Below are 23,262 nucleotides of genomic sequence, written 5' to 3'. Positions count from 1 at the left end.
TAATCAAAAACCCCTTAGCAAGCTAGGTACAGTGTCACATTGGATATAACAAACTCTCAATGTTTAGACAATCCAGAATATGAACTTATAGTACCTCAGGATACGTGGAACTCATGAACAGTCGGTCGTTATATATTTCTTAGAAACCAGAACATGGAGTTAAGAAGAACACATGTGTATTTGAAATGGTTATTTACTAATGCCGTCTTCTCAGGCGTAGTATCTTAGATAATACAAGTGCACATATTATCAGTAGCAAAATTACCAGCATAGTTACTAGTACATAAAAAGCGAATGGTGACAGTATGTTAACATGCTGTAAATGAATAAGAGTTAGCAACACTTATAAGCAGCCACGGGCCGTGGAGGGAGTTACGGTGGGGCAGGGAGGCGGGGAGGGGGAGGGGCAGGGTGGAGAGGGCTCCACCCTGCCCCTCCCCCTCCCCGCCTACCTGCCCCACCGTAACTCCCTCCACGGCCCGCGGCTGCTTATATCTCACCCTCCCTAATACACATATTATATTATTTGCTAAGAAGGTCTGTTTGTGTTGGTTTAGGGCGTGCCCATACTTTAGTGTCTTAGATTTGAAGGAATCACATCAGCATACACCAGCTCTCTCTTCATGTGAACCGCATCAACTGTTGTGTATGTGTGTTCGGCAAAGCAATATAAAACCCGCCTCATGCCCAGAATTGGCAGAAGCTGCACTTATGTTATGAGTATGAAGTCGTGGAGATCAGACCTCATAACAATTCTGTATCGTGTTGTTCTTGAAACTTCAGCACTCGCTGTACAGATATAGTTTAACAAGCAAAGCAGATAGTAGAGCAATAACATATTATTCTCATGTAAACCACGATGAACTACTAGGTTGAAAGCTAAAGCAACAACTAAGTGTCGTGTGCAGAAGTTGCAAAAAAGGAAAAATGGCGTTTAAACCGGTAATGAGCCCATGCTAACTTAACACGGTGTAAAGATATCCAGGACCTAGATGACACCTCCCCATGATCCGGAAACAAACTGAATAAGATAATAGAAGTGCCATCTCATGAGAGCAGATTGCAACTTTATATGTGGACGGTCCGCAAGGTAAAACATTAAAAACTAGGAAAATTTAATGCTAAAGAAAAATAAAACAGCCAAGTACTTTATCGAGTCTTAAGCCAATAGGCAAGCTAAATAATAAAAACTTGACAAATAAGTCAATGAATTGTCAATGAAATGCTAGTACTCAGCATATCAAACATGAAAAAGGTCTATGACATAACTGTGTATGCAAAATAAGCTGCAACAGCCTCCAATAGGAAGTCACCGTCTTCATCCGAAAAGAGTTCAGCCATCCAATTTAAAAGCGGAAAAGAACATACGTGCTCTCCCAGCACCGGATCCTCTATCACCATCAGAGGACAGCTCGGTGGGTTTTCAAGAAAGCTCTGTTCCAAGAAAGACTGTGTTGCCGCCAGTAAATTCCAGGGACCAATTAGTCCATGCATCAATGCCACAGCCATAATCCTTTCGCCAGGACAAACCAACTCGTGAGTAATGATAGGAGTCATCAGCTGATTAAAGTCGACGTCAGGAGAAACCGGTCCGCAGAGACACAAATCAATGGCCCAATCGAAATCACAGGTCAGGCAGTGAAATACAGGCTGGACACAGGTGAAGTAGGAGAATAGAAAAGATAATCCATATGCCGTGCTTAATATCGCCAACGGCATTGTGCCATAATATTCTAGCATGCGATTGCGGAACAGTGTCAGCAGCTGCAGGGCGGGAGCTTGCACAGGAGGGACATCCATATTTAAAAATGTAAAAAAGCACAAGAGCGTCCGCTGGTAATGCAAGTAAAAATGGGAATCCACGAAGCAGAGTGGAAAAAATAGAATGAAAGAAAGCAGGGATGACTCCAAAGATTTTCTCAAATGAAGTCACGAGACCACTGGTAACAACTTTAAAAAAGTGCGCCAGGGCCTTTGTGGAGGACGCGTCAACGATAGTCCGAACCATGTCGCTGAAATGCAAAGGCGAATCAGTATTTAAAAGTGTCTGCACCTCTGTACGGGTGTTCGCTATGTGAAGCACGAAAGTTTCACGGGCCGAACTCAAGGCACCTCTCTCTGAGACAAAAGAGCTCTTATTCTTGCCATGCCGTTGAAATGTGCTCCCAAGGTTGGTATTTGTGGCCAGATTGAAAACTCCCTATGTTCATGTGTGGGAGGAAATAGAACATTTCTGCAGCAAATAACCCGTTCACTTACTGTTACGATAAAAGGAATACTTTTAATTAACCCAGAACAATCTTCATTATTGAGCATCAAATAACTACCATTTTCCAACAACTTGAACGTGGGGATGATAGCAGGAACTGGCGTGCCTTGCAACACGCAAGCAATATTTGGTCGGTGTTTGTTGCATGAACCGTGTAACTGTATGTGCCTACACATTAGTGAATGATCTGGCGTCTCAGTGCATTCCTCTCCATTCAGATAAACTTCTTGATCATCTTTGAAACATCTGTATGTGTATGGAAGCGACCAGACCTCATGAAGAAAAGCACTACCTAAAGGTTCATAACGACCTATTGGTATATATTTCATACAATTTGAAAACTTATATAAAGCAAAAGGCAGCGTTATTAAACCGTGGATAAGGCACGTTGCCAAAAAACCCGCAATCCTCTGCTGATGATGTCACTGAGCATGTCATGAATGATGTAATATGTGACATCATCAGCAGTGGATTACGGGTAATAGTATCTCTAGTTTACTCCCCTATAGCTGTCTTTCTTTTAACATAAGTGTCTGTTTCCTTCCCTTATACTTACTGGTTTTTTTTTATTTTTTATTTTTGGTTCACTTCCGGTTCGCGTACCGGCGAGCGAACTGGGAAGCGAACTACGAGAAATAGAGGTTGGCACAGTTCCAAATATTGTACCAATTTTTTAATAACGGGGAGGTAGTTCTGAAAAGAACTTTTTTTTGTATTGTTTTTGTTGTTTTATATTTTTTTATTATTTTTCTGAAATTTTTTTTACTTTTTTTGAATTTTTCTGAACAGTTTTATATTTTTTTGGGTTTTTCTTGCAGGGGGCAATGAAAACGATTCATTGTAAAGGGCTCAACAGGAGCAACAAAACAAAAAAAAAGTATTTATTATTTGGGGCGTTTCGTACAAACTTGCATATGATAGTCAATAGCTCTGTTGATCAGAGTGATGCTTCTTTCTCCGTAGCAAATGAATCCATTGCAATGTACGCAGACGTGTTTTACTTCATGAAATCTCGTTTGAATATTTGGCACCATCTCCCTGCCCTCTGGTCCCGTTACTTCCGGTACAACAGATCTTCTGGCCATAATAGGGAGATTATCTAGGTCGTTACGAAACTGTGCAGCACTGTAGTTGTTAGGATGCCACCTAGTCATATGGCGATGCATTGTGTAGTTTCCGAAACTGTATTTTTTGTCGGTCCCTCTGGACAGTCTATCTTGACATATAAGGCAAGTTACGTATCTTGCATTTACTTTTTTCTGACCTTTGGGAATTTTAAAAAATTGCCAAATGAAGTTTTCTTTCCGGTGAGAAGTCCTGGGCTCCTCAGGCAAAAAGTGCCTCTCTTCGTGCTCGTCGTCCTGTTCTTCTTCTTCCTCTTCTTGCTGAATTATAACTTGAGCAGGTGGTCCACTCTTCCTTGGATGTGGTGGAGGTGGTGGGGAAGCACCAGCTGAAGCTACTAAAGAAGCCATTGCTCACTGGTAACAAAGGGTCTTTCTCTCACAAAGATGAAAGTCAGAGTGAGGAAAGAAGGAGGGGTTTTCATCATTTGGGAAAAACAATAGTTGTCAACCAATGAAAATTGTTCATTTTAGATTATATGACCTAGTCTTACATCATTAGGAAACCAAAAGCGAAATGAACCAATGAAAAGTGTTATTACCAAGTCACATGACCTGCTGTGTTTACGTTAAGCGCTTTGCAGGGCCTCCAGGTTTGCTTCCAGAAACCTGTGCTTTGCGACTCGGTAAGCGTACCAGTTCGCTAACGTAGCACGTCATATGACGTATCACGCGACAACGCGAAACGTCATGCGGACGGGAGGCGTCACGATGTTGTTTTCTAACGCGGCAGTTGCGGTAAAGAAACGTTTACCGGCTCGCGGTCTATTTCGCGGCATCAAGGTCAGCTAACGGGAAGCTTCCCGATTCGCGAAGCGGGAACGAAGAAAAAAAAATATTTTAAAAAAAAATTATTAATAAACATATAAAATATCTTTTTGGATTTAAAGAAGAATACATTTTACAGCTACAGATATTAGCTGTTAAAAAACCAATGAAATTCACTGAAAAAACCATAGGTTATAGACCATATATAGTTAGGAATTAGCATTTACAAAACCTTGAAAATTCACTGAAAAAACCATAGGTTATAGACCATATATAGTTAGGAATTAGCATTTAGAAAACCTTATTTTACTCACACAAAACCATTGAAATTCCATATATAGTTAGTTGCACTAACTATATATCGCACACCCGCAATCCACTGCTGATGATGTCACATATTACATCATTCATGACATGGTCAGTGACATCACTGATGACATCACTGATGACATCTCAAATGACATCACTGATGACATCTCACTTGACATCAATGATCACATCACTGATGATATCATTCATGTGATAATACAATGCATCTCCTCACACTCTAATATAACCTCCGTTACACCCAGTGTTAAATAGAGAGTATAATTTTTGAAACCATTGACACACCAATACTAGTTACTACATACGCACTCACTGATTCCTATGTCTACACACACATTCACTCATACAATCATTCATACATACAATCACTCATCTTTACAACACTATCATATGCACTCATACACCTATACAGCCACTCACACTCTGCCACTCATCCATGGAGTTACTCACACACCTAGTCAGTCCTGAAAAGAATCAATCACACTTCCATTTTCTCATCTATACAGTTAAACACAGAACACCTTACATTTTTGAAACATATACTAACACATACTTACTCTCTTATAGAATCACTGATACAAGTACACATTGATCTGCACAGAGTCACACACCTCCCAGCCAGCCATACACACACTCAGTCTCCCATACAAATACTTGTGCAACCAATCAATAACCCATATAGCTACTTATATAGCTACTGATCAACACATGCAGCAGCTTGCACAACAACAGACATACTGATGCACATGGAGGGATGATGTAGATTGCATGGGTGATGTGTGAGTTTTCCCCACACAGGTTCACTTTCCCATATTTGCGGGTTGCTCGCGTGGACATCCCAGTCCTTTTGAATAGCTTGTTACCAAGGTCAGGCTTCTCTATGGATCCTGTTAGAGGGGATTGCCAGATAGAAAGAGCAAAAGTGAAGTTGAAGCAGCAGTGTAGTGCAGCAGAAAATGGAATCACTGACCTTGGCTCCCTGGCTGAGATAGAACTTCAAGTCCATGGATTTCTAGTATCAGGACTCAGGTTGGTGGCCCAGCCCAGCCACCTTCAGACTCTGACGGACTGTGACGGGGGCAGACGGGCCCAGGCTTAGCCCGGCGCGACCCGGGCATGCCCACTCTGCGTGAGCCGCGAGGTGATTATATGCGCCTCCGGGCGCGGGAAAACTAGTGGAGCCGCCTCCTGGCACTAGGCACTCTGGGGGTTGCAGTCCCCCTCCTCCCGGTTACTAGAGCTAGCTACGGCTGGCGTTGGCGGCTCCCACTTCCAGCACTATTGTGCATTCAGAGGCCACATTTCTGTCATTTATCAGAAAAATGGATCATGCATCACCCACTCTCTAGAGGCTACATTGTCTCCCCCATTGGAATTAGGTTTGATTGATTTGGTTATCTTAAGTCTCACTTCCAATACAATTCACTGATCCCCCACCTGACAAACTAATCAACATCTCAGGTGGTCAGAGAGATCTGAAAAGAAAAAATGAATTATACCTCGAAACACCGAGATTCAAGAACTCCAAAGCATTAAGCAAACTGTCCCTGATTATGCAACAGCCTTCTGGAACTCCAGTTATATGTGCATATTTTGCATTGCTCCATCATCGCACCCCAACTCCGTAAGATCTTCTACAGTTTATTTGAGACCGCCACCATCCCGGAAAGCTGGAAACATGCAGAGATCAACGCCCTACTCAAGAAACCCAAGGCAGACCCAAAGGACCTCAAGAACTTCAGGCCGATCTCATCAAGAAGATCGTCAACAGACAACTGACCCAATTCCTTGAAGAGAACAACACCTTGTACTCGTGCTAATCCGGATTCCGTAGCAACCACAGCACCGAAACTGCCCTCATCGCCGCCACCGACGACATCAGGGCCCTGCTGGACAACAGCAAAACCGTGGTCCTCATCCTCCTGGACCTCTCGGCCGCCTTCGACGCCGTCTGCCACCACAGCCTTAGCACACGACTCTACAACATAGGGTTCTGTGACAAAGCACTGGACTGTATCACCTCCTTCCCCACCAAAGGAACCCAGAGTCCGCCTCCCTCCATTCTAATCCGAAGCCACCAAGTTCACCTGATGCGTCCCCCAAGGATCATCCCACAACCCGACCCTCTTCAATGTCTACATGACACCGCTCGCCAACATCGTCCGATCGCACGACCTCAACATAGTCTCATACGCCGACGACACCCAGCTGATCCTCTCCCTCACCAAAACCAACTTTCATGAAGGCATGCAGGGCATCGCCAAATGGATGAAGAGCTGCCACCTGAAACTGAACTCGGACAAGACGGAGGTCCTCCTCATCGGCTCCACCCCCTCCGCTTGGGACAACTCCTGGTGGCCGGCCTCGCTGGGAACTGTGCCGACACCCACCAACCACGCACGCAACCTGGGGTTCATCCTGGACTCTTCCCGGTCAATGACCCAACAAGTCAACGCCGTCTCTTCCTCCTGCTTCAACACCCTCCGCATGGTTCGCAAGATCTACAGATGGATCCCCACCGGAACCAGAAGAACGGTCACCCAGGCCCTCGTCACCAGCAGGCTGGACTACGGCAATGCCCTCTACACGGGAACCACGGCTAAACTCCGGAAGAGACTCCAACGCATACAGAAAGCCTCTGCATGCCTCTTCCTCGACATCCCCCGCCACAGCGACATCACCACCCACCTAAGGGACCTGCACTGGCTCCCAGTCATCAAGACGATCACCTTCAAGCTCCTCACCCACGCTCACAAAGCACTCCATGACGCCGGACCAGCATACCTCAACAAGCGACTCACCTTCTACACCCTCAAACGCCAGCTCCGCTCCGATGACCTCGCCACCGTTTCACGCATCCACCGGCGGCAGATCCTTCTCCCACCTCGCCGTCAAGACATGCAACACCCTCCCCATCCACCTACGACAGACCCAGGACCTGCTGACCTTCAGGAGACTCCTCAAGACCTGGCTGTTCGATCAGTAGCTGCCCCCACACCCCCCTCCGCGGCTTGAGACCCTCACGGGTGAGTAGAACGCTTTACAAATGATTGATTGATTGTTACCCGAAGTTATTGTTTTAACAGTGTAATGTTGTTATTGTTATTTCTGTACCTTCTGCTCAGTTTATTCTGTATGTTGTGCATCTTACTTTTGTGTAAATTGCACGAATACATTCTAGTCCAGAAGTGCTCTAATATATATATATATATATATATATATATATATGTATAAAGAAAGCCCGTATCGGAGGACGATCTTTTAGGCTGTTGGCCCCTCAGCTTTGGAACTCCCTACCTTTGTCCTTGCGTTCCATGTCCAACTTATCTGCTTTCAGGAAGAGCTTAAAGACCTGGCTCTTTACTGGCTAGAGTCTCACAATTCCCTTTTGGCCCTGCTGTTCTGTCCTTTTACTGTTGTGTTGTGTATGTTTTTCCTTCCTTTCTGGTCTGGAGCATAAAGCGCCGGGACACTCCATTGGAGTAGCCGTGCGCTATAGAAGACCTATAATAACATAACATAACATAACATATATATATATATATATCCCCTGTGTTCTTTTTTAAGCCCTCATACATTCCTTATATTCATCTAGAACGCCACACACATTGTTTTTACGTGCCTCATGGATCCATGCTGCTCCTTTGGAGTCGTCATACATTCATCATACTTCTTATATTCATCTCAAGCCTTTATTGCTTGTAATCACTTGACACCCATTGGAATCTCGTATATATCGAATGAACAGATCATGTATCCTATGCAGTCATTATACGCCTGTCCTGAATTGTTTGATCTCCTTACAAATGTTACCTGTACCCATTTCCCCCCTCTACCTCCCCGAGTTTTGCTTCCTTTACTTTTCTTGTACCGCTGTGCACAGCTGCGTCACTGGCACCTAATGGGCTCATGTGACTCCCCTTAATATCTAAGACCCAGCGTTCTTTGTAGGTAGTCTGCACATCTGACACCTCCGTTTGGAGCCAGCTAAAAAAATCCCCAGTTTTCAATGCGACGGTTAAAAAGTGCTCATTTTGCACTCAGTGCTCAGTGTTTTACTGAAGGCTCAGCTCACGGCAACAAAATATGAATACCTGTGAACTATTCGTCCCACCGGCTGTCGCTTTATATCTTTGCATTATATTCATATGCATTGGGACACTGTACTCTATAAAGCTTTTTACCCCAAATAATGCTTCATACCTGCCGCTCCATCTCTATCAGTGTGCTCCATTGACATCTTCCAGTTAAGTAATGCACAGTGGAGCAGATTCGGATCCTGCACTTGCGCGCTGGATCGGCACTGCCAGACTTACGGAGAACTACGGGAATGCACAATCAGGTCGCCATCTTGGAATGGACCCAGGGTATTCACGGTAATACAATCAGAATTATTTACGGTCATTTGTATCCTTTATCTTAGTATTAAAGCGAGCTTCACTTTAACCAAATATTCACAATACAATAAATGTATGCACTATGTGTTACTTATATTAATTCTGACCTATTCGTAGTTTACGTTTTGATCATATTTTTTACTTATAAAAACACTTCCTATGTAGACGGATGCGTTCGCTAACATTCGGAATAATGCTGCTTGGGTTTTTCCGTATACATTGGAGAAGGTGATTCGTGGATGACTTTTGTAGCCTAATTCGAGTGTTTGAAGCCACGCCCCGGCTGGATTTCTGATTGGGCAAAGACAACTCTGGCCTGTACTAACATGTGTCCGCTTTACCCAGCTGGGCTTGTTGTATCGGTGGCACCTCGTTGGCTAGAAGCAGGAGGCTTTCACGCTGCTACCTCTGCTGGACATGACACGTCACCAAAATTCGGCCAAAGTGGCAAAGGGGAGGAGTGCGAAGGGAAATAGGAATGCCGAATTGATAGAGAAAACACTGACGACTGAGACTTTCTATAAACAGTTGCGGGACATTCAACGACTATGAGTGACACTTTACCGCAAGCGAAATCAGGCAAAGAAAAGGATACATATAAATATCAGAAATTACACCCATTTGAGGAACGAGAAACTCTAAGATCTTACAATTGCTGCAACGCACCATTGCACAACGCAGTTTTCTTGAAGTTTGTGGTTCTTATTTATCCAACAGCATACATTCCTTTCTAAGTTTCTGCATACTGTTCAGCCTCTAAATTTATAATGTCATAGCTTAGAAAGCTTTGATATTGCTTATGTGTAACATTTCAATATACTTATGAGTAATATTTAGCTGCCAAATGTGTGTGTGACACTTAGAGTGACACTTTCTCTCCATTAAAACCATGGAATGAAGTGCATTGAAAGAGATAAGTATTTGGAATTACAATGTTCTGTACAATAAGAAGCATTAAACATATCTTCAAACTAGTTTAAAACTCCTGAAATGAAAGCTCACTAACCAACAACCTCTTTCTAAAATGACCATACTGTAAAACAACTGTGGCAAAGCCTTTTACAGCAATGAAGACACACTGGGAGGACATTTTCAGGGGGCTGTGAGCCACTTGCTGTGGTGCTTTGTATGCACGTGCGCAGGGCCGCCGGCGCTGCGCACACAAACGGACACGGGACACTTGTTGGCTCGTCCGCGTGGTCCGAACTAACTTCGACCACGCCTCCATTTATTATTATAGCCTACGCGGTGTGATGTCACACGCCCGCGTATACGCACGGCTACGTGTGTGATAAACTAGACTGCCGACAGACAGTCTCCGGACATTACATTCCTTTTAACCTTTCATTAAACAAAACTAGAGATATCACCACGGATATATTCTGCAAGACATTTTGCTGAAAAACATTAAACAAAATGGCCGTAAGGCCTGTTACCAATTCGGTGCCAGTCTCTCGGGCTTCAGTCCACAGCAAAGTCAGCCAGTTGCGAAGAGGGGGCCGGATTCCTCCTCAGTCCATAGCCGGCGGCCTCTCCACGGAACAAAACCCTCTGCGGGGCATCCTGTTGGGGTGTCCCAGCCAGTTGGGGCCTCACTGGGGGTCGGGGGCTGGCTGTTGTTGGTGTCCCCATGCTCCGGGGGCTCGCCGGTGGGCTAATCACTGGGGTGCCTTGTTCGTTCCCTGGCATGTCGTGGCGTTCCTCCGGTGAGCAGGGTATCTCTTGACCTGATTCTTGACATGGGTGGTTCCCTGGTTGAAGGGTGGCTCTCTTGAAGAAAGATACATTTCGTGTGACAGTTTCTCCACCCCTGTGAGACGTCACCATGGTGCCGGTTCGACGGTGACAGTCCAGGGTCTTGGTTCGAAGGGGAGCCTGAACTTACTCCCAGGATATCGGTCCTTTACATTCACGTGATCTCTTTCTTGAATGGAGGGTTCCTTGGCCCAGCGTCGGAAGCTGGCATAGGCGTTTGATTTCCTCCTGTTGGATAGGGTCTGCCGGGGGCTCATCTTGGCTGGAGTCCAGGTGTGATGGTTGGGGAGTGTGTCTCGGACTATCCTTCCCATTGCTGACGGGCCTGGAGCGGCTTCGGTGGTGCGATGAGGTGTGAGCCGGTACTCTCTCAGGAAAGTGTAGATCGCTTTTTCCAATGGGGCCTCCTCAGCATGGGCGATGCGGATGACTTTATTTAGAGTGCGCATAAACCGCTCGACTTCCCCATCGGCTTGAGGCCACCTGGGGGTAACCTTTCTGTGCTGGATTCCCCACTCTTTGAGGTAATCGGCAAACTCTTGTCCCTGGAAGGGGGGCCTGTTGTCCGTTTTGACTCTCTCGAAGATGCCATGGGTAGCAATGACCTTCTCGAACTTGGCTACGACCTCTTTGGCAGCGAGTGTTGTGATTATTTCCACTTCGGGGTACTTGGTGAAATCGTCTATTATGACGAGCATGTATCTTCCATCTGGAAGGTGCCCGAAGTCAGCACTGACTTGTTCCCATGGTTTCTGCGGATTGTCCTTGGTGATCACCGGGGGTGGGCAGTCAGGTTGCCCCGCTGCTTGGCACCATTGGCATTCTTTGATGGCTTGTTCCACCCGGGTGTCCATGTTCGGAAACCACACTTTTGCTCGGAGCCTGCTCTTGGTCTTTACCACCCCTTGGTGTCCGCGGTGAGCTAGCGCGATCGCTTGTTGGGTCAGGCTCGCCGGCATGACGATCCGTGGTCCCCGTAGAAGACATCCTTGGCTGTCTACAGACAGCTCGTCTCTCACCTTTAGAATGGTCTCTAGGGCAGTCTTTGCTTGGGGCGTCCTCTTGCTCAATGATGATTGGAGAGTCTTCCATTCGTTTGATTGCACTGCAGGGACCACCAGTTGGAGGATTTCATCGCTGCGAGTGGCTTCAATGATCATGTCCATACTCATGGGGAGCGGTCTTGATCTTTCCAGTATCACCTGTACATACTCTTCTGTTTCGTCGGCATCTTCTTTTTCTTTGGAGGTCGCCGCTCTGGGATGCCTAGAGAGGTAGTCCGCCGGATTGGTCGCTCCCGGTTTGAATTCTAGCTGGTAGTCGTACTCCTGGAGCTGTAAGATCCATTTCTCTATTCGGGGCGGTGGTTTGGAGACCGACCATCGGAACAGGGGGTGAAGGGGCTTGTGATCTGTCGAGACGGTGAAGGGATGCCCATATACATACACATGGAAGTGTCTGCACGCCCAGTGTATGGCGATCGCCTCCCTCTCGATTTGGGAGTATCTCTGTTCGGTTTCAGTTAACGACCGGCTGGCGTAGGCGATGGGCACCCAGTCGTCGGTCCCTCTGCGTTGGGTCAGCACCGCTCCGAGGCCGTAGGGGCTGGCATCCACGGCGATGTTCGTGGGCTTGGCTGGGTCGAAATATGATAATGTCTGTTCGGCCGACAGGGCTGTTTTGGTGTTTTGGAACGCCGCTTCTTGTTCCTCTCCCCATTGCCAGGGGGTGGTGGATTTTGGTGAGGTCTCGGAGGGGCCTGGTGAGATTGGACAGGTCTGGAATGAACCGCCCGCAGAAGTTCACCATTCCGAGGAAGCTCCGTACTTCCGAGATGTTCGTCGGTGCTGGTGTTTCCTGCACGTCTTTCACCTTGTCCGGGTCCGGAGCAATCCCTTGGTCCGAGAACGTGTATCCGAAAAAACTGATCCTATTCCGAAGGAACTGGCACTTCTCGCGGTGCAACGTGAGACCAGAGTCCTTGATTCTTTGCAGCACGCCCCTCAGTCTTTTTGTGATGTTCCTCGACCGTGTTTGCATAGATGAGTAGGTCATCACTGACGTTTAGGACTCCCGGGAGCCCGCGCATGTCGACACAGATGCGGACCTGTCCGGGCTGTTTGGGTTTTCGCGCCACCACGATTGGTGATACCCACGGTGTGGGTCCACTTACTTTCTCGATGATCCCTTGGCGCTCAAGAGATTCCAGCTCTTGTTCCACTTTCTTCCTCAGGTGGAATGCTATTCTCCGGTGTCTGAGGGCTACCGGCTGGATGGATGGGTCTATGTGGAGAGCCACTTCTTTGCCTTTTAGACATCCTATCCCTTGGAATGTGTCTTCGAATTCTTTGAGGATGGTATCGAGCTCTTCTTCCAGCACTGCCATCGCGAATGAGATCAAGTGGAGATCTTCGGCCGCCTGCCCACTGAGGAGCATGCCGCTGCCCTCTTTGGTGACATAGATGGTAGTGGCGACCTTCTGGTCATGGTGGTGTACTTCCGTTTGGAAGCATCCAATCAGAGGGATCGGGGTCTTTTGCCCATATGCGAAGACTCGGATCTTGGCTGTCTTCAGAGTCGGCTTGTCTCGTAGTTGGTTATAGACGTTAGCTGCCATAAGTTCAATTGAGGCTCCTGTGTCTATTGTGGCTCTCACCTCTTGGTTGTGGATCCTTATTCGGCATTTTGGGAGGCGTCTCTTTTTCCGCAGGGGTTGGTCGATGGCGAAAACGTAGTGGACAGGGTAATTGTTGGAATCGTCGTCCATATCTTCACTGTCCGGGCTGTCTCTGATGGCCTGTGCTGCTTCAGGCTTTTCTTTGGATGATCGGCAGACCGACGCGAAATGGTTCATTCGCCCACATGAGCCACATTTCTTTCCCTGTGCTGAACAGTCTTGGGCACGATGAGGCACGCCGCCACAGTAACCACATTCTTTTCTGCGCTCCGGTGGTTTTCTTCGTCCGAACAGGCGTTGTTTCGGTCGGACAACGTGGACCTGTTCGGCTGTGTTCACCTGTTCTATTTTGACTGGTCTGTGGAGTGCCGCTTCCATGTGTGATGCCCTTGCTTGTGACAGTTCCTTGGACCGTCCCAGCTTCAAGATGTCCGCCAACGGTTTTCCATCTTCTTGGAGGATCTTCACCCTTAGATTGGAGGAGTAGCAGCCTTGTATTATCTGGCCCCGTATCTCCTCTTGCTCGTCGCGGAAGCCGCAGGTGCTGGCGAGTTCTTTGAGTCTGCCATGGAAGGCGTCGAGTGATTCTTCTGCCTCCTGTCGTGCTTGCCGAAAGATGAAGCGTTCGTAGTCTTTGCTGGCCATAGGCTCGAAGTGAGCGTTGAGCGCGTTGAGGAGAGTGACGTAGGTGTGAGGTGTAGCCTCTACCAGAGTCTTGTAGATCCTGTGTATGTCCTTCCCACCGAGATGAAGGAGAAGCGCCCTGCGACGTTCCCTCGCTGTCCCAGCCCCTTCAAAGTAGAATTGCAGGCGTTCGGTCCAGTCTTTCCACCGTGGCGCCAGGGATGCTGGCGCGCCATCGACCAGGAACGGCTCAATGGGGGGAATCGCCGCCATGTTCGGTGCCAGGGGTCCTCCCTCGCCGTGCAGGAGCTGACGGGGCAGAGGCGCAGACAGCAGCAGCAGTCCACACTACTACGTCGGCGGCCACTCAAGGCACTCTGGGGCTGGAGTGGGTAGGCAGAGGCCGGGTCTCAAAAACGGGGTCCACCGAGCACTAGGGGCGGGCAGGCCGTGGGATGGGGTGAACCAGGCCAGCTGCGGGACGCACGTGCACCTACCCAGTGCCTCCAGCGATGGGCAGAGACAGTGTCCAGTTCGCTCGTCCCCTGTCTCGTCACGCTGCAACTCCAGAGTCTGGTGAGAGCAGGAACGGGGGGGGGCCCGCCGGTGGAGAGCGCTGCCATGTGCCGTCGGCATTGACTGGGGCAGATGAGCCTGCTTGGGCCTCTGGCACACGGGCCTCTGTTCAGGATCGCCTCTCGGCCCGCCGCCGTAGGGGAGAACACAGCTGTAATCAGGACTGTGCATGGGTACTTAAATTACCCTCGTCGCCATTGTGGTGCTTTGTATGCACGTGCGCAGGGCCGCCGGCGCTGCGCACACAAACGGACACGGGACACTTGTTGGCTCGTCCGCGTGGTCCGAACTAACTTCGGCCACGCCTCCATTTATTATTATAGCCTACGCGGTGTGATGTCACACGCCCTCGTATACGCACGGCTACGTGCGTGATAAACTAGACTGCTGACAGACAGTCTCTGGACATTACACTTGCTTGCCCTAACAAGACATCAATCGTGGGTCAACACTGCGCAGCAGGCACAAAGTAAGTTTTAGAGGCCAGTGTGTCTAAAAATATACTGAGATTAAGAAGAGCATGCCATGGGTTCTTGGTGTAATATGGCTAAAAAAATGAATGGTGGCGTAGTAGGTTAATGTAGGCTGAAGAGCTGCAGAAGGTCGAGTCCTGAGCTGTCAGAGAGCTCACTTGTGTCTGCCAGTCATGCTGGAAAAGAAACACCCCCACTTCAGGGCAGGGCTGGGACAGAAACCCTGGCAGCAGACTAAAAGAGCCCCTCATTTAGCAAATCAGACAAGCAAAATTGACCCACATTTGCAAATGAGAGCAGTTTTGAACTTGTCAAGACAGACGCCATGGTTTTTTTGCACTGTATAGAGGATTGCATGCATCTAGACTTGCTGCAGTTAATTTTTGTTATATTATCAAGGAAATCAACAGTAAAACCTGGTGCACTAGCCCACATACAGCCAAAGGTAATCAATCCACACACTGACTGGTCACATGATCGTCCTTCTGGGCCTGGCAGATGGCATCTCAAGGAAAAAGAAACCTGCTGCCCCCTAACTCTGCTGATTTAGAAGATAGAAACTCCTTCGATTAATCTCCGGCACGGTTTGGTATTTATATGAGTGAAATAAACAGTAAAACCTGGCGCTGCACACCAGAACTAACAGGCCCTGCAACTGACAAATCAGCGCACGCAAGGACCTGTGACAGTGACATCCATACTTTGGGAAAGCACTGCTTGCAACAGGCACAGAAAAATAAGAGAACTGCCAAAAAAGCCTACACTATAAAATCTTCCTTACCAAGAAAACCTCTCCTCCTCTTTTTAAATCTTGTGCCGCCTCGTGAGTGCATGTGAATCAGCGCACTGAATGTAGACTTTGTTCCGTGCACCCAAAAGAGGAGGCAGTTAGTTTGAATCACTTTTGCAGATATGTGCCCTCTACAATTATGCATCTCGGTCTCGGCTGCACAGAGAGTGTTATTATTGGGGCACAAAGAGACTGATGCCCCATGTCAACTGCACTATTCTATAGCAGACTGTTATTTCCTAGCCAAGAAGATCCTCTGCTTCCTACTTGCTCATTCCCTGCCCGTCAATTGTCAAATTACATAATTGACCTTAACATGAGGCTTTACCAAAATGAGTAATTGCCATGAAGTAAATAGTAACTGAGAAATTTCTGCACATACGTCTGGCGGCCTGACAGATTCATGACACCTTAAATCATGACGGGCAAAGTTAGTTTATACGATTGTCGATTAGGAAACAGAGTGGTGTCAGATGCACCTCTGCTGTGTGCCGTACTGAGAGAACGGCCGTGTGCCAACAGCAAACAATAGTTAACATATCCGGATCCCAATTATACCACGGAAGCTTTCACCCATTAACTGCGGCACGGATAGTAAGCGCTTAGGTAGACTTAATTAATTTTGCAACTGAGGGAAGGTGGCCAGCGAAAGCAGCTGCATACTCGGGCCGGTAGGCTGTCTGGGTCACATCTGTGCCAGTGAGGCTCGCTCAGCTACTAGCTGCAGCCTTGAGCTCAGCAGCCCCCAATCCTGCCGAACAGCGCGCTTTCTGCCACGCTCCGCTGTTACCAAATTTATTTTTCTTCTAATCAACCAGCACTCTCCACAGCCACTTGACACCTGAGCTGAGACGCTATATATGCATGACAATGCATTTCTGTGCGGTGATGCGGACCACCACACTGAAATGCGTTAGTATGATGCCTGATGCGTGATACTTGGCAGGGCTGCAGCGATTCTCACACCTGGTCTAATTAAAAACTGACTATGAAATCAGGCTCTGCTATCAGACTCTATACTTATTCTCTTAACTGTAAGACACAAATACTGATCGGTTTTAACATTGGTCCTGAAAACCCTTAAGGTACGATGCAGTACTAGTCTATGAACATTTCACAATACATAATTATTTTTGCAGTACAACATAGCGCAAACTCGAATGGAAGGTATCAAAGCGGTTTACATGAGCACCAGTTCCATTAAACATGGACACATTGATTTTTTAGGGCTCGCTGGTGTTGGAGCGCGAAGCGCTCCCACCAGCAAAATGTATTGTCACCGTGACGGCTTGCAAGGGAGTACAGACCGGGCCACGCGCAGATTGTGGTCTGTGAACGCGCAGATTGTCAGCGTGCGCGTGCTCCCTTCCTGGCTCCGAACGCGTGCTGCTGCTGGCGCAGGGGCTGCAATTCCACAGCCGGCCACTGGGGACAGGTCCGAGACCGTCAGGGGGAAGCTGCGTCTGAGGTAGGAGCGAGGCATCGCACTGAGCAGTGAAAAACCCCGGAGCAGCAAGGCCCCACCTCCCCCCAAACCTCCGGAGTCCGGTTTGTTTCATTCTTGTTTGTTTTTGCTGTGCAGTTCTTCCGTTTTTATTTGGAAGAGTAGTGTCAGCTTTATTTGAGCAGATCGTGCACTGCTATTATTGAATGCAAGCTTTCCCAGTCTGCCTTTTTCACTTTCGATGGTGTTTGGCTCCTGTGTCTCTTTTTTTTGTATACGAGGGTGCACCGCAGACCTCTTCTCCTTGGTGTTTCTGCCTGTGACATTTCACAGTCTGCATATGCTGTATTGTTTATTTAAGCGTTGCAGGTAGAAAAATGTCAGACAGTGCCGAGAATGTTTCACAAAAGCTGTTCCTCCCTAAACCTCTCCTTACTTTCCCTAAACCCCTCCCATTTTGTAAATAATATTCCCCATTTTCCTGCCAATCTCCCTTGTTCCCACATTACAACTAAAACGTAGGCTTATGGGTGGAGATCTCCTCCACTTGGCATTGAGCTCCACATAGGAAAGATAGGAGTGACGGTGGTGCATCGGTTTGTGAATAGCATTTTGTAGTAAGTGGGTACTACTCCTGTATTACTACTTAACATACTACAAAATGCAGGTCGTGAACAGACCCCTCTGAATTTCAGAATAAGTACCTTGTCTCCCCAGCAGTGCCTCTAAGCATAGCAGGCTGTCCTGCCGGAGTCAACAAAAGATTTCTTGAGGTAAATGCCCTCCTCCCCAAATGGCCTAAATAAAGTTCTGTTAAGACTTCTTCCTTCCTCCGTGTCCACCAGTGTAACCCGCCTCAGCTCTTTAACACATTACAGAAAGTACTCCAGTTCTTCCTTCTGTACTAGGAAGTGATGCCTGCAAGTGGTTTGAAGAAACTGACATCTCTTTTTACTGGGAACACATCTGCTGCCTGTATACATAAGTGGTGCAAGTCTCCTGAAACACTGAGGCTTTTACAGGCTGCTTCATTAGAATCTGAAGGGTCAGATAACATCTCCCAGTAACGGGCCTTCACGTTCAGCAGGGATAACCAAACTGCTTCTCCTATAGCCTCCTTTTATACTTTATATCCCTCATAGAGTTCACTCTGCTTCTATGCTAAGTCGGTGCACTGCTGTCAAGCATAAAGGCATACACTTGGCTAGTTGTGCCAACCCTCCTCATGGTCATGGCTTCCGCTAGGCACTGTCAGATGCTTCATGATTGTGGTCTAGGATTCTCCATTTCCAACTATACTCAAAATGAGCCAGGTTACTTGTAATGATTAGAAAGGATCTCTCGGTTTAGAGAATCCGATTCTATATACAGGTGAAGGGAACGAATGCAGTATTTCTCTTTGGTACTTTGCCCTGCTGTCATCTTGAGAGAAATGCTTCACACACAGATGGGTGTTGATTACTGATGATGTGACTGAAACAAGGATGCAGTAATATTTATCCACTATCTGGAATGACTATCAGGAAATAAAGGCATCGAGTAAGTACCCATCTTCTAGCTATACTAATCTGGGAATGTTTTACTGTAGTGTGAATAACAGTTATTTGATGACCAAACTCCTTCAGCATATGCATACACTGATGGGATGTGTTGCCTTCTTGAAAAGGTCCTCCTTGTACGCTCAATGGAGCCTGCTCCAAACCACGTCCCTTCTATCACTCTCATGGAGACGATTGTCAGCCTCATTTTGAGAGCTGTATACAAGGAACACATGTCTTCGTAGCATAAGGTCTAGGTGTAATGTGGTTAAGAGAAGTCAGGCCCACTGACATTGTATGACAGTAGAGGGCCAGTTTGTAGCTGTCTTCACAAAATTATGTGTCTACAAAAGCCAGATTATGCAACATAATGTGACACTGTCTGTTATAGTATTATTTTATTATTTTGTATCCAATCGATCCTGGCTTGGGGAAAGTTGCTTCATATAAGTAAGAGTTTAACACCTGAATGCAGCAATCTGCTACTGAAAGGTCAACAGTTAACCTGTGCATAGGGTCTGCCTTTGAGCAGAGTAATGTTTAAAAAATTTCTTTCAGAAACGTCTAGTGGTCCTGGTAATGAGTCAACTTTACCGGATTGGTGGATGACTTTTCATGAAGGACCAATCATCGGGTAGATCTGTCAGCATCACATGAGAGTTTAACTATGTGGTTTGGTTCAGGAATGTAGGAGCCGATTGGAGATTGTGGATAAGCTTTCTACTTGCTCACCCAGCAGGTGACCATGAGCTTCTGAGAGTCAAGAAAAGGCCTTGATACTTCTTGGTTTATCTACTGGACTCTGCTATCAGCCTCATTGTTCATATGCGCTTGGTTCCACTAGAGTGCTGTGAGAAGGCATGGCCTGTTGTAACTCAGTGTTCAGAATGAGAGGCACGTTTATGCATTGTCCATGGCAAGCTCGAGGGAGCACTCAGTTCTGTATCTGAAGCCTGTATCATCAGTGGATTCTGAAACAAGACAAAGGTGGAGATTGTGCACATGGGTAAGCTCTGATGGAAGTTGGGACAGAAATCTCATTGACCATTCTAAATATGAAAAGTCTGACTGCCGATACAGTCAAAACAAGCTTCCCTTCTTAAAAGTTTGCAGGTTTGTGAGACCGTGGGCCTCATTTATAGGTAGGTAGTAATTGAAAATCCTCTAAAAGTGCCCTGGCAGAACACCTGCTAGAAATAGGTCTGGATCATCCACCTTTGGCTTCCCGCACCTCATAGAGTGGGGGGAGATGGTTTACTTGATGATGGAGCAGCTGCTGACTATGGCATCTGGAATTCCCGGTCCCTTGGCACAAAGCCCTCGAAAATAATGCTGTAGTGACCTCCCTTTTTAAGGTAGCTGCTCCTACCCCGTTTCCCTAATGCACTTTTTGTGAAGGACTGGCATGTAAGCCTTGGTAATGCCAGACATAAACAAGCATTTACAATGCAATAGGTCTTGGGTTAATTAAGTTTGAGCTATTGGCATTGCTAAATATTGCAACACAAACTGCAAAAAAAGCTATTGGTGTTGCATTATTTAGCAATGCCAATAGCTCAAACTTTAATAATGCGAGACCTATTGCATTGCAAATGCTTGTTGTTAGACACTGGGAGATTAAGGGATTTGCACAGAATGGCAGGATGTTGAGCCAACGTCGACAGCTTTAGTCCTTACGCCACCCCCCTCTAGTATTTTGTAAGAGTAATTGCTTTATTCAGATGTTGTGTTTCCTTAGTTTTTCCCCCATTCTGTATGGGGCTGTTGCATAGTGTATACTGTGAACTGGGTGACATGACCTCTCTGCCTAGCTGACTTTAGGTTGTGGTTTGGTATGCATCAGTGTCAGTGATCAAAGTGGGGGAAAAAAGTAGGGGAACTGTGGGCGGAGAATCAGAGGGCAGGAATAACCAGAGGATTGGGTGAGTGGGCGGAGTTAAGGCCAGAAAGAGCAACACATCTCAATTTGTATGATTTGTGTGCCATTTCACTGGCCAGTTATAACTCATTACGTTAATTTAACCTATGGATTCACATGTTTATTTAAGGGTTGATATGAGTTATTGAAATTAAAATACACTCACAAAGTGCTTCAATTTCCTTTTAAACTGTATGTAAGATGTATTGCAAATGGTTTTGAGTAACTGTGAAATATAAATAAAAATAATTCATTCATTCATTCATACACTCACAAAGTGGGATACGTTTCCAATTGCAGAATGTCCCAAATACGCTTAAAAGTGGAAACACAAGCCATTTCTCTCCGAGCCATACAGTTTCTGTCATCAGCACTTCTCCCTTTTTGCACAAAAGCAGTTCAAACATGAATGGCAAAATATCCTAGTTCACAAATGTTTTTCCCATAATTATGGCTCTGCCATATTTGCTACATAATGTAATCTGCTGCATAATCTGACGATTTAAACTAATAAATTGTAGTTCAAACGGATCAAAACTTACTAAATATGTGACTTGTTTTGCTGTAAAATAGAGAGCCCTTTGCAAAGGTCAACTGGTCCCCTTTCTCACTGCTGCTTTTGTATGTTGCACTGGTACTAATGAGGAAAACCTTTGCAGAGAATTTTAGTATGTGTAAAAATGTCAAAATAAAGTATCAGAAAATATACCGCATTACGATTCAGTTTTTTTTTTTTTGCTGCAACATTTAGTCAAACCTGCGGCATGATTTTGTCCTCCATTGCTGCATAATTCCAGTGGCCCCAAAACAGGCAGCGCATGTTAAAAGTGCTTGTGCATGAAGCAGAGAGACCGTAAAGTTTGGTGTGCATGTAAATCCTGCACTGCCGATCCCTGGTGAGTTGCAGCTACTACTGCTGAAACAAGGCCAATGAAGGTATCAATGGGTGAGACGGACTGGCCTCAAGGGTCCTGTGACCTCAGTGACTGATTCACTGTCGCTTTAGGGTGTGCTGCTTTGAAGGCCCGCCTGCAAGACTGGTAGTAAACTTAGTATGGAATGTGGTGGACAGGCCTTCAGGGTTAACCCACACTTGCCATGTGTAGGGTCCACCTGTTGGTGCTAATACACCAGGACCTCTAAGGTCTAGCGGGGCCTTCTAAGGTCTAGCAGGGGAATGTGCTCCCTTAGGAGGCTGAACCTGGATCTCCAGTTCCAAATTCGGCAGCTCTGGCCATAGTGCCACACCCTTTCCCCCACTGAACACCATACTGCCCCACTGAGAGAAACTCTCCCTGCCTTCAGCTACAACCCAATTGTGCCCTGCTATAAACACCTGGATGTGATTCGAATCAAATAATGCAAAAGACAAGAGTAATATGCTGCCTGAAAAAAAATAACATGGGTACATGCATGCAGAAATAAGAATACAATTATCATACATGAGAAGCATCCTCTCTACATTATAAGCGAGTAGCCTGGTTGAAGTAATATCACCCTTGGGTAGTACTTATTACATCTAACCACCCCCTAGTAGGACTTGTTTTCTGGGCAGGGAAACGGCAATATACTATACCAGTGTATTTCCCAATGTATTTGTATGCATATTGCTTGATTCCATTCTGCATTACGTGAAACATTTTAATATCATCTCCTTTCCTCATACATTTTCAGTAACTAAATATTTTGCAGGATGAGAATTCTCCCAACATGAAACTGCCACTACTCCGGCAACAGCGGCCATTTTGAAATAACCAAGTGGTCTAGTACTACGAAGCAGAATTACAGGGCGTATTTTTTCAGCACATGGTTAGGAAAGGGCTTTATTAGCGTAAACAGCGTATGCCCCAGTTAGTATGCAGTCTCCAGAGAGAGAAGTAGGTTACTGAACCAGAGGAGGCTTTGACTAAGTAAGTGGCGGGGGCTTCTTTGTTCCTGCAGATGGAATTGGCCACCTACCTGTTAAGCATTAAGAGGAGTACATGATAAATAGACCTTTCCCCCTTTTTTTTAGAGTGTGTCTACAAGCCCCTCTACCCCTGGCTTTGACCATGATGCAATAGTATGCCATCGACAGAAATATGTTACATGGATTATCTCTTCTAAGTTTTATGTTGTACTGTCACGTGGTGTCTTGTTTCATGAGTGCTATTTTACGAGTGGTGTCACCCATTACAGTGTGTGGCATGTTTATGACACACTATATGAGCACATAGGATAGACCATATGAGCACCCACAATGTGCAATACGGGTGCAATATATATTGATAGTTGCATGCACAATCATGCTAATGCGACCTGCCAGCACGGTTGAAAGGTCACTGAGTTTAATATATCTTTTTGCTTTCTAATTAAAGACACAAATTAATCACCGGCACTGTATGCAAACAGTGCACATTAGGTGTGTATGGTTAGTGTCCTTATTACAGGATTCACTAGGAGTGGTACACACAGGGCTGGACCCCATGGAGTCCTGATGAAGAGCTTTTAGGTGAACAGCTGGAATCATGTTCACAAAAACACATTACTGAGACAACTAGGCTCATTAGGGCCAGGATTCATCTCAGTAAACGACCCCTGAT

The 23,262-nt window shown here is 46.4% G+C and overlaps 1 protein-coding gene across 2 annotated transcripts in view; it reads right to left on the bottom strand.

Moving 5' to 3' along the window:
- GGCX (gamma-glutamyl carboxylase) overlaps positions 1–8,802 on the bottom strand; it is a 238,012-nt gene extending 229,210 nt beyond the window's left edge. The window contains exon 1 of one of the 2 annotated variants that reach the window (XM_078666904.1): positions 8,692–8,802. In XM_078666904.1, coding sequence (XP_078523030.1) covers positions 8,692–8,728 — 37 coding nt within the window. In that variant the 5' untranslated portion in view covers positions 8,729–8,802. The remainder of the gene's footprint in view (positions 1–8,691) is intronic. The other variant, XM_078666901.1, reaches the window with a different exon arrangement.
- Between the last annotated feature and the right edge of the window lie 14,460 nt (positions 8,803–23,262).

The sequence above is a fragment of the Lissotriton helveticus genome, chromosome 11 (genome assembly GCF_964261635.1).
Source record: "Lissotriton helveticus chromosome 11, aLisHel1.1, whole genome shotgun sequence".
Taxonomy (NCBI): domain Eukaryota; kingdom Metazoa; phylum Chordata; class Amphibia; order Caudata; family Salamandridae; genus Lissotriton; species Lissotriton helveticus.
This window is presented reverse-complemented; position numbering and strand designations above follow the sequence as displayed.